We start from the raw sequence: 12,961 nt of genomic DNA on the forward strand, positions 1-12,961 counted from the left end.
ACATGTAGTAAGAGAACAATTGTTAGACGGAATGATGAACAATGTCAAACATTCCGTCCATCATTTGTGTATCTATTGCTTTCTCGCCCCAAGTTGGCCGGGTATGCCCAGACATGGATCCCTTGGTTACCGTACCACTGGACTCAAACTAGCCTGGCTGATGAAGGGTGATACTCCAAAACCAGTCCCTGGATCTTTGTTTGCAGCTCAGGGAGGTCCTGGCATGGCATTGACTGTTCCCAGAAGGAGCAGGGTCAAAACTGATTTGTATATGGCTGGGTCCAAACTGGGGTGGTGTGGTGAGCACATAACGATGGATTTAGCCCAGAACTCTTGACTGGGGGTGAATGATTTGCTCTGCATTCCGTCTATCATTTTTGTGTCTTTTGCTTTATTGCTCTAAGTGCGCAAGTTATGCCCAGATGTGGGTCCTGGGCTCACTGTGCCACTGGATTCAAGCTAGCCTGGCTGATGAGGGGTGAGACCCTGAGACCGTTCCGAAGATGCGTGTTTCTGGTCCAAGAAGTACCTGGCTTGGCAGTTCGGACTGGACTGGTCCCATGAGGAGAAGGGTCAATACTGATTTGCATATGGCTGGATCTAAACTGGGGTGGCATGCTGAGCAAAAGAACGGATGGATTCTGGAAAAATCAGTTAAGCTTCATATACGTTCAAGGCAAACAAAAAAATGTGGAAGATAGCATAGTAGTTGGGCCACGATTGGTGCTGTATGAAAACAAAAAAACACAAAGGGGCATATTTACAAGAACATGCGATAACTTTCGCCAAATTAATTTATCGGCAGAAAAGTTAGCACTGCCTAACCCCGAAAATTATCGCCGTGATATCGGGGTATTCCCAAGCCTGCGCTACATGGCAATGATAACAGTGAACGGTGAAGAAAACAGGCGATAACGACATCACTATGGCGATAGTTATTCATGCGTTAGCAGGCGATAGATAGATGGATTGATTGGCACATCAGCGGCAGAAAACTCACCTTTCTAAAACCCAGGCGATATCGCATTGCGAACACGGCCCTACAAATATTAGGATGTGAGGGTTAGGATGTCAAGTGAATAATAAATGCAGGAGACATCTGGTTCATTTAACACTTGGCAGGCAGCCTGAAAGACTTCTGTGTCAACAGAGGCCCTTTCCCCAACCTCTGTACCCCCGCTCTATTGAAAGACCCTGCCAGCCAGCACCTACAAGTGATAGATGGAAATGCATTCACGGTGAATGCTGAGGGGTTGGCAGGGTATTAAAAAAATATGGCAGGGGGCTGGGGGTGGTGGCGGTGGGTGTTGTGGCCCTCATGGGTATCGGAGCTGCATGATCATTGCCTCCACAGCATCTGTGGGTCTTCAGGTGTGGCTCGTGGCTGGGCTCCCTTCCATGCTGTGGGTAGTCGTCCTGCTTAGCACCAGCAAAAGGCAGGTGTAGAATCCCTGGTGCTACCGTGCGTTATCCTCTTCTTTTGCTTCGCACATCTGACAGTTTGTTGTGAATGTTCTGTTGTAGTTTTCTCATGTGTTTTTGCACGGGAACGCCTACTCTGCATCTCATTAGTGTTGGTTGGTGGTGCCCACCGTGGAGATAAATTTTGGAGCAGTTATCGCGGGAATACTGGTGTTGTCTGCAGTTCACACCAGCTTGTGAATGGGGTGTTAAATCTATCTCCACTTTTGTTGCATTAAGGTGGAGATAAATCGGAGTTAATTCCTTGTGAATATGCCCCAAAGTGTATTGAAATAAATCCTTAAAGACAAAGGGCTGCCCTTGGAGACAGCTGAATTGTGCAAACCAGACAACTGGGACCATTCTCGGATTCTCTTTCTGACCAAATTGTTTGATCTTAGGCAATGGCCTTATTTCACTATGCCTCTTTTTCCTTCATACATTTGAGAGCACCTTGAAAGACAGCCGTTTGGGATGTGTGTGCACAAACCTCGGTTTTAAGAGATTTGAATGAAGCTCGTTTTTGATAACTTAGAACACATATAGGAATGGGCTTGAGAACCGATCGCCCCCTGGCTCGCTGACAGCGTCATCATCAGGGCAGCGGGCTTGGGGGGCCATGGTTGTTTCTAAGCTCATGTTTACAAGCTATCACTTCTAAAAAATAACACTCAATTAGGGATACAATCTAATGCTCTAAAGTGAAATGATTCCATGTGCAAATAGGCACACTTTCTTAACATTGGTTTATCGCACGCTAGTACATGTCTGTTTGGCTGGTGCACGGGGCTCTAAGAACCAAGCCACCCCATTGGCTTGGCTCTCCACATATCTACAAATGACATCCACCACATGCCAGTACCCCAGGGGTGCAGCAGAAGGAAGCCAATGGGGCGGCCATGCCCTCTGCCCCTCTTAGCTCCATCACTCTATGCAATGATGCAACTGAGCTCAATCCAGCTTTTGTCTCAGATCACCTGACTATCCATTCCGGGTGTAGGGGTGCAGCAGGAAGCAGAAGGAAGCTAGTGGGGCGGCCATGCCCTCTGCCCCTCTTAGCACCATCACTCTTTGCAATGATGAAACTGAGGCTCAATCTAGCTTATATCTCAGAACATTTGACTATTAATTCCCAAAATGGGTCTTGCGATGGTGTCTGTGGCCAGAATTCACTCTTGCTGTGTAATGCATTGCACTGGATTGTAACGCAGAATTTGTGTTACACTTATATTTCCATTTTGCCACGTAATTCTTGAAACAGGCGGAAATTATTGTACATGTGCTGCAGATGAACATTCTACACAAAGTGTCAGGCGCAGTTTGCACTAGACGCGTTCCACACTCTGCCGCTGATTGAAGGTGTGCAAAGTGCACAAGTGCAGACTGTATCCGTCATGGCTGGTTGTGTTATGGGAGTGCCCACAGTACAAACTGTGGAAGCCTGCACGAGCACTAATAGTGTAAGTGAGCTGTGTGAGAATAGATGTACAGTACACCAGTACGGGCACTTGTACAGTGCACTAGTATGGGTGTGCGAGGCTCTTTGCACAGCGCACTAGATCCTTTGCTTCCACACTAGCACAGATATCTGAGGCTCTTTGCACCACGCACTAGATCCTTTGCTTACACACTAGCACAGATGTGAGGCTCTGCACAGCGCACTAGATCCATTGCTTACACACTAGCACAGATATCTGAGGCTCTTTGCACCACGCACTAGATCCTTTGCTTACACACTAGCACAGATGTGAGGCTCTTTGCACAGCGCACTAGATCCTTTGCTTGCACACTAGCAAAGATGTGAGGCTCTTTGTACAGCGCACTAGATCTTTTGCATACACACTAGCACTGATATCTGAGGCTCTTTGCACCGCGCACTAGATCCTTTGCTTCCACACTAGCACAGATATCTGAGGCTCTTTGCACCGCGAACTAGATCCTTTGCTTACACACTAGAACATATGTGCATGGCTCTTTGCACAGCGCACTATATCCTTTGCTTACACACTAGCACAGATGTGTGAAGCTCTTTGCACAGCGCACTAGATCCTTTGCTTACGCACTAGCACAGATACCTGAGGCTCTTTGCACCGCGCACTAGATCCTTTGCTTACAGACTAGAACAGATATGTGAGGCTCTTTGCACAGCGCACTAGATCCTTTGCTTACACACTAGCACAGATGTGTGAGGCTCTTTGCACACCGCACTAGATCCTTTGCTTACACACTAGCACAGATGTGTGAGGCTCTTTACACAGCGCACTAGCTCCTTTGTTTACACACTAGCACATATGTGTGAGGCTCTGCACAGCGCACTAGATCCTTTGCTTACACACAAGCACAGATATCTGAGGCTCTTTGCACAGCGCACTAGATCCTTTGCTTACACACTAGCACAGATATCTGAGGCTCTGCACAGCGCACTAGATCCTTTGCTTACACACTAGCACAGATGTGTGAGGCTCTGCACAGCACACTAGATCCTTTTCTTACACACTAGCACAGATATGTGAGGCTCTGCACAGCGCACTAGATCCTTTGCTTACACACTAGCACAGATGTGAGGCTCTGCACAGCGCACTAAATCCTTTGCGTACACACTAGCACAGATGTGTGAGGCTCTTTGCACTGCGCACTAGATCCTTTGCTTACACACTAGCACAGATGTGTGAGACTCTGCACAGCGCACTAGATCCTTTGCTTACACACTAGCACAGATGTGAGGCTCTGCACAGTACACTAGATCCTTTGCTTACACACTAGCGCAGATGTGTGAGGCTCTTTGCACAGCGCACTAGATCCTTTGCTTACACACTAGCACAGATATCTGAGTCTCTTTGCACAGTGCACTATATCCTTTGCTTACACACTAGCACAGATGTGTGAGGCTCTTTGCACAGCACACTATATATCCTTTGCTTACACACTAGCTCAGATGTGAGGCTCTTTGCACAGCGCACTAGATCCTTTGCTTACACACTAGCACAGATGTGAGGCTCTTTGCACAGCGCACTAGATCCTTTGCTTGCACACTAGCAAAGATGTGAGGTTCTTTGCACAGCACACTAGATCTTTTGCATACACACTAGCACTGATATCTGAGGCTCTGCACAGCGCACTAGATCCTTTGCTTACACACTAGCACAGATGTATGAGGCTCTTTGCACAGCGCACTATATCCTTTGCTTACACACTAGCACAACTGTGTGAGGCTCTTTGCACAGCGCACTAGATCCTTTGCTTACACACTAGCACAGATGTGTGAGGCTCTTTGCACAGCACACTAGATCCTTTGCTTACACACTAGCACAGATGTGAGGCTCTTTGCACAGCGCACTAGATCCTTTGCTTACACACTAGCACAGATGTGTGAGGCTCTTTGCACAGCGCACTAGATCCTTTGCTTACACACTAGCACAGATGTCAGGCTCTTTGCACAGCGCACTATATCCTTTGCTTACACACTGGCACAGATATCAGAGGCTCTTTGCACAGCGCACTAGATCCTTTGCATACACACTAGCACAGATGTGAGGCTCTTTGCACAGCGCACTAGATCCTTTGCATACACACTAGCACAGATGTGAGGCTCTTTGCACAGCACACTATATCCTTAGCATACACACTAGCACAGATGTGTGAGGCTCTTTGCACAGCGCACTAGATACTTTGCTTACACACCAGCACAGATGTGTGAGGCTCTTTGCACAGCGCACTATATCCTTTGCATACACACTAGCACAGATGTGAGGCTCTTTGCACAGCGCACAAGGTCCTTTGCTTACACACTGGCACAGATATCTGAGGCTCTTTGCACAGTGCACTAGATCCTTTGATTACACACTAGCACAGATGTGTGAGGCTCTTTGCACAGCGCACTAGATCCTTTGCTTACACACTAGCACAACTGTGTGAGGCTCTTTGCACAGCGCACTAGATCCTTTGCTTACACACTAGCACAGATGTGTGAGGCTCTTTGCACAGCGCACTAGATCCTTTGCTTACACACTAGCACAGATGTGAGGCTCTTTGCACAGCGCACTAGATTCTTTGCTTACACACTAGCACAGATGTGTGAGGCTCTTTCCACAGCGCACTAGATCCTTTGCTTACACACTAGCACAGCTGTGTGAATCTTTGCACAGCACACTAAATCCTTTGCTTACACACTAGCACAGATATCTGAGGCTCTTTGCACAGCACACTAGATCCTTTGCTCACACACTGGCACAGATGTGAGGCTCTGCACAGCGCACTAGATCCTTTGCTTACACACTAGCACAGATATGTGAGGCTCTTTGCACAGCGCAGTAGATCCTTTGCATACACACTAGCACAGATGTGCATGGCTCTTTGCACAGCGCACTAGATCCTTTGCATACACACTAGCACAGATGTGCATGGCTCTTTGCACAGTACACTAGATACTTTGCTTACACACTAGCACAGATGTGCAAGGCTCTTTTCACAGTACACTAGATACTTTGCTTACACACTAGCACAGATGTGCAAGCTGTGGTCATTGTGCCCTCTGTTTTATTGAGCCTGTAATTCTGCACAAGTGATCCTAGGCCTCTGGTCTACCTTATCACCTTGAGCATTCTGGGTATTACACTCATAGTTTAGGATAGGGGGGAACCTACTTTTGACCCTCAGGTGTGCTGAGGTCTGTGAGTCCCTCGTGGAGAAGGTGATCACACCAGCGTCCTCCACGGCCACGTTCACCAGCACCAGGATGTGGGTCCGGCCGAAGCTCTTGAGAACGGTCCTATGGCTCTCCTCCAGATCGTGTCCATCTTTGGTCCAGCGAACCTCGTCCATGACAGTCTCCGTCTCCACGCAGAAGGCTGCATTCTCTCCCTCCAGCACGTCCAGCTTACGGGGCAGGCGCTTCACGATGGGTCCTGGAAATAGAGAAGGGGTCAGCTATGTTCAATAGACACATCCACACCAGACCTCTGGCCTCCAGCCAGACAGCTGGACCTCACGATGCCCTCCCCAGCCTCTGGTCGGATCAAACCTAGCCCCGGTGCGATGTTACAGTGGCCTTCAGTCTAACCTGGCCTTGGTCTCTAGTTTTCCCTGCCTCCAGTTTGCCTTGTACCCTGCGTACAGCCTACTCTCCCTCTGTGGTGTAACCTGGACTCCAATTTAACCTAGGCCTGGACATTAGTGTGACCTGCCCTAGGCTCCCAGTCTTCCCTGCTCCTGACCTGGAACCGGCCTGTAGTATATTAGGCTTCCGGCATGCCCCTTTACACCAATCTACCGTGCCCAAGATGATGTACAAGGCACGGCCTGTCGTGCTTGAACCCAAGCATGCCTCACCTAGGCTGCGCCTCCAGTCTGGCCTGCCCCTACCTATGCAATACTCTAAGACTTACCTTTCTCTGACCTAGGCCTAACCCCCGATCTGCCCTACCAAGGGTTTAACACTAGCTTCAGCCTGGCCTGTCCCCATCATTTCCCAGACTGACGTCTGCACTGTGCCGGCTTCAGCCTAGTGTCAGCACAACCTGTCCCTGACTTTGCCCCAGCCCCTGGTGGCTTATGTCCCTAAGGTAGTACAAGTCTGAGGCGCGCCATGTTCTTTTTTTTTTATTTATTATTTTTTTATTTCAGAGTGAAGCCAAACAGCAGCAATACAGAGACGAGCAACAACCATAGCCATAAAATTAAATACCGATGTTTGAACATAGGTTTCCCAGAATCTAACTCCTGTCCAATACCTATCAGCATCTTAGCTGCAGTCATTTTAATAGATATTCCAGTAATTTGACAAAAACTTTTCGGTATCCGATATATAGCTCAACAGTTTGCTACAAGAATAAAAAACATGTAAATTATCAGCATTATCCTCCCCACAACGAAAGCATTTACCATCCTGCCTCCCCCCCATTTCAACATCTTTGCGGGAGTATAATATAAATTGAAGGCAGTTTTAAAAAATTGGGCCTTTATGTTTGCCGATAGAAGGGTTTCCCTAGGCATAATGATGGCTTTCTCTAGGGTTATCTCATGTTCTCCCAATACAGTAGCCCATTTAATATTATGTTTCTCCAAATCGTCTACCCTAGAGGATAAAAATCTTATACAGCACCCCTATTTTCTCCTGGCGCCTTATACTTTCAGTGAGTTTGTGAGGTGCTGGTTCTAACTTTTTGCAACCAAGGAAGTCCCGAATTTGAAGAAACTGCGTCTTGGGTAGACTATATTGCCTTACAAAGTCCAAAAAGGTAGGGAAAAGCCCACCAGCCTCATAAAAGTCACCAATTTGCAGGATGCCTTTATTTCTCCAACTTAGCGCAACATGGTCCTAAAAAATGGGTGGGAAGATCTTTAAGGCATTTGTAGGTGTATAATATGTTAACCCCTCCAAAGAAAGATTTTCCGTATACCTTTCCGCACCTTAAATACAGCATCAATGACTTTAAAATGTGTCCTCTTATAGTAACTACCATCAACTTCTTTGAACAGGCAATTTTTTACCTCTGCCCCAAGTAACAATTGAAAAATTGACGGAGCTTCTGCTATATTACTAACCTCTTCTTCAGTCAACAATACCCGCATTTTTAACAAAAAACATGCATAATAATAAAATATACAGTCGGGTATCGACCAGCCCCCCTCCCCCCCCCCTTCTCTTGGAAGAGTCATAAACCTTGTAGCTCGTCTAGGTTCACCTGGTGCCCAAAGAAATTTAACACGCAGAGATTGCAGTTGTTGAAGTTGAGCCCGCGTCACTTCTAAAGGGAAAATCTGAAAAAATATAAAACCGTAGACAATATGTTCATTTTTAAGATGTTACCTCTACCCACCAATGTAAGATGTAGCTGCCCCCATCTTTCTAAGGTTTCTTTAATCCAAGTCGTTATATCCAGCCAGTTAACTTCTAGCAGTTCTTTCATAGATACTCGAATTTTAATCCCTAAATACGTTACTTCTTTAACAGTTCTTAAATCATCTGACATAATATTATTTGTACATAATATTTGCATTTTTGTTATATTGAGCCTATAACCTGGCATCTGTCCAAACTCTTGTGCTAAACGTTCCACCTCTGTAATAGCCGTGACCGGATCTACCGTAGTAATGGCTATATCGTCCGCATAAGCAAAGACAGAGTGGGAAATCTCCCGACCTATAAAGGGTTTAACTAGGGAGCTTTTCCCCAGCATGTCTACAAAAGGGTTGATATAGAGAGCGAACAGCAGGGGGGAGCAGGGGCATCCTTGTCGAGTTCCTCTAGTTATTTTAACTGGTTCCGAAACCATACCCATTGCAGAGATTCTGGCAACCGGGGACTTGTACAATATCTGTAAGGCCTGCATAAACCAGTGTACAAATCCTGCCCGATACATGATGTTCCATAAATAGTCCCAAGCAACGCGATCAAACGCTTTTTCAGCATCTAACAATATTAACCCCGCCCTTCTGCCTGAGCAGTATCAAATAAAGTCACAACCGTATTAACATGAGCCACCATCCCTCGACCATGTATGAACGCATGCTGATTCAGAGATACTAACGGGAGAATAACCTTTGCTAGCTGATTGGCCAATATTTTAGCGTAGATTTTTCCATCGCAATTAACCAAGGAGATCGGTCAGTAAGATCCAGGCATTTCTGATGGTTTCCCCTCCTTCTTAAAAACCACTATTGTGGCCTCATCCCGCGATTTAGGTGCATGCCCATTTTGTGCGGCTCGAATGGTAGCTAGCATCTCATTCTTAATATCATGAAAAAAAGACCCTGTAAACCTCCCCTGGGAGTTTGTCCGGCCAAGCAGCTTTCCCAATCGCCAGATTCCCGATAGTCCAATTACAATGGAGGAGTTAGAGATGGCTATCTAGTACCTCTGCTTCCTCTGGATCTACCTGTAAAATATCCCCTTCAATAGATATGTTATTTACTGCATCCTGTGGTTTCTGTTGAGTGTATAAATCTGTGTACAACTGATTGATGAAAAATTGTAAGTATCCCTTGAGGGTCATGAATAATTACCCCTGAGTTATCTCTAAGACCCAAAATTCTCTGGGAAGCTCCCTTCATCCGTAATCGTAACGCTAAGCAGCGACCTACCGCCTCACCATACTCATGACATTGTTTTTTATAAATCATATATTTCCTAGCATTTTCTTTGTTCCAAAGAGTACTGATATTTGCGCGGCATCTTGCAGCGTTGGTTTCCAGATCTGCTACATCTTTTCGTTGTGTAATTCCCTGTGTCAGTTTTCCCTCAGCCAGTCTCAGTTTACAATATAATTCTTGCAACTCTAATTTAGCTTTCTTTTGATAGTGTATGCCAAAGCTCTATACTTCACCTCTAAAACAGGCTTTAAAAGTGTCCCACACAACCGCTACATGGGCTGATTGTCTATTATAATCAAAAAAGTCCTTAATCCATCGAGGCATATGTTCTTTAAAGTTGTCATCAAGGCATAGTTTCCTATCAAATGAGAAAGTTCTTGAAATGTAACTAACAGAAAGTGCAGGTATTTCTAAGACGATGGGAGCATGGTCAGAGGTGATCCTAGGAAACATATGCACTGACGCCCCCGTAAGATATGCAGCAGATATATAAAAAGTAATCAAGACGAACCAATTTCTGGTGAGGAAAAGAATAAAAAGTATAACGAGGCGCTGTTGGTTGGAGATTATCCTGTGCATCTAATAGACCATGATCAGTTATCAGATTATATAAGACTTTAAATACTCTAGGTTTCCGACCCATGTATCCTTGTAACCCAATTTGTAATTCTTTCTTTACCAAATTAACATTAAAGTCTCCACACACGACTAAGGGGATCGGCCAAGATGCAAGTTCTATGTTTAATTCTTCCAAAACTACCGATTCATCAAGATTAGAGCCGTAAATAGTGCAAAGTGTAAATTTAATACTACCAAAGACACATTCCACAATAGCCCACCGCCCCAGTTTATCCGCTAAAAAATGACCTGTAGTCTGTAAAGCAGGTCTAGCATGTATTGCAACACCCCACATCACTGACAATTGTTTTGAGGCGACGAGAAGTGAGAACCCTAAGTCTTTCAACATGTTACGTTTCCCCAAGGAATATGTGTCTCTTGAATGCATAATAAATCTGGTTGAATCGTGCGGAGTTCTGCAGCAACCCTTTTTCTCTGATTATAATTATTGAGGCCACATACATTTAAGGAACATATTTTAACCCCCCGTACTAGCCATTGAAAATAAATAATAAAGGAGAAACAAAACGCAGGCCAATCATTACTGCAGTTTTACAAAGTGTACCATATCTTCGGTATCCAAATGTTTTTTTCAAATTGATACTGTGGAATTTATTTTAACCCCTTCAGTGCCCCGCCCTTTCCCCGCCCTGTGCCGGGCGTTGCATTAGCGGGCGGGGTTCATGACGAGATAGTCTCGTCATGGGCACAGCGCAACCGCGCTCCATGACGAGACCATCTCGTCATGGGCACTGAAGGAGTTAACTTTTACCCCACCAAAACACCCATACCCCCTCCCACCCATCACCCATGCCTACCCAACCCACCCCCAAATTCCCCCTAGCTCTTACCCGAAAGCCAACCCCCCCCCTTTAACAAGGCTTTAGGACCAATGGTCCTGTAGATAACAAGCTTCGAATCAACCCAATGCCGCTGCTCGCAAACCTCATCCCAGTCACGTGGAGAGGGAGGGAAACTTCCCTCTCATGGATGGGCGGAGAACAAATAAACATAAAACATAATAAAGAGACGTGGGGAAAAAAGGCAAAAAAGGAAAACCAATAGAGCAGCGTTACATAGGGGGCGGGATATGCCTGTGCAGCTAAAGACAATTCTGTCGAAGACTACCAAATAACAATCAGATGGCATTGTCCCATTCCGCCAGCTACACCACAACTCAAAAAAACATCCTACATGGACTTTAAATATTCTTTAGCAGAGACCTCAGTGGAAAGAAATCGAGTACGATCCTGAAAGTTCACTTTAAGTTTAGCCGGGTTCATCAAGAATACTTGCGCCCCTTTAGCTTGAAACAGCGGGATAAGCTGGCGTAGCTGCCAGCGGTTCTCTACAGTAAAATGGCAAAAGTCTGGTCTTACAAAAAACTCAAAATCCTTCCCTGCTCTTTTATTGTCTGGCCGGGCTAACTGAGAGACATCTTCCCTAGCTAAAACGCTATTGAAACAGATTTAAAAAGCTCTAGGTCTATCAGGTGTTTGACTTGCTTTCGTACGAATATTAAATGGGTAGCGATGTGCTCGTTCAATCTCTCTATTCCAATCCCATCTAGTAAGCTCGGGAAAAGCATCTGTAAAAACGTCAACTATAAATTTACGACAGTCCTGCCCTTCCCGCCCCCCGGTATCTCCAACACTCTGAGATTTGTTCTTCGTGCATGATTTTCTAAGTCGGTCAACTTCCACTGTGTGTCCTCTTTGTTAGTGCGCAGAGATTCAGTCAGAGCCTTTTGAGCCACAAGTTTGTCTTCTAAATTTGAGATGCGTGCCTCTGCTTCATTGAATCTTGAGGTAAAATCAGAGCAGAACTTAGCGACACGTCGTACAGTGTTTTGCAGTTTCCGGCAGAGATTCTGTACTCTCTACCTTTCCAATCTTGTTTCCTCCCAGTGGGACATAATTGATTGGTAAATTAGAGTCAACAATATGTCTTCTGAAGGTTGATTGTCTCTGTTTTTAGACCACATAGCTGTTCTTTTTCAAACTCAGATTTAACAGTTTTATGCTCCACTCTCTTACGAACAGTATGGGGGCTACCTTCCAAGAATTCTCCAGAGTCTTCCAAATACACACTGCTGTGGTCGATGCCACCGACCCCATTCGCCTGTGTGGAAGAAATTGCCGCCAAGACCTCACATGATGAAGTGGACTTTTCAGATAAAGAGAAAAAATCTCCGGATTCAGCATCTTGTATTTGGATATCACAGTTTTCATCTACAGTTACCCCAATGTTAAGGTCCCTAATAGGACTTGCCGTTCTAGGCTTAGAGGTAACTTTACAATCAGGAGTATCCACCATCTGCGTCACCCCTGGGGTACTGGGAGGAATATGAGGACCCAAATTGTCTCGTATAGAGTGCTGATCCTTATCCATCTGATTTTCAGGCATATTATCCCGATAGAGGGGGGTGAATGAGGGACTTACTGAAGGCATAAAAGCTGTGCTTTCCCCAAGCCTTGTATCTTAATTAAGTTCCATATTTTTTTCCATACTATCTTGTTCCCCCATTCCATCCATTCCCTCGGTTTGTATATGGCCCATCTTTTTACTCTTTTTATAATCTTTACCAGCTGAAAAAAGTGCCGGAATAGTTTTAGTTGACACCGTATCAGCTTTAGCCCCAACAATATTTGTACCCTAGATTCAGTCTGCCCTACCCATGATGGTGTTCGATGCTGCATTTCATTCTGTGTTCTGATTTGTCATTCTGTGCAGTGACTCCATCACTTTATGCTGACAATGTGATTTTTCGCTGCATATTTTTTGACGTAAG

General features: G+C 45.5%; 1 protein-coding gene across 9 annotated transcripts in view; it reads right to left on the minus strand.

The window, feature by feature from the left end:
- The window catches only part of OBSL1 (obscurin like cytoskeletal adaptor 1), a 685,475-nt gene that overhangs the window by 373,536 nt on the left and 298,978 nt on the right, over nucleotides 1-12,961 (minus strand). For all 9 annotated transcript variants that reach the window (XM_085650183.1, XM_085650179.1, XM_085650182.1 and 6 more), the window contains one exon: nucleotides 6,105-6,365. In XM_085650183.1, the coding sequence (XP_085506309.1) occupies nucleotides 6,105-6,365 (261 nt within the window). The remainder of the gene's footprint in view (nucleotides 1-6,104; nucleotides 6,366-12,961) is intronic.

Source organism: Triturus cristatus, chromosome 3_2, assembly GCF_964204655.1.
Source record: "Triturus cristatus chromosome 3_2, aTriCri1.1, whole genome shotgun sequence".
Taxonomy (NCBI): Eukaryota; Metazoa; Chordata; class Amphibia; order Caudata; family Salamandridae; genus Triturus; species Triturus cristatus.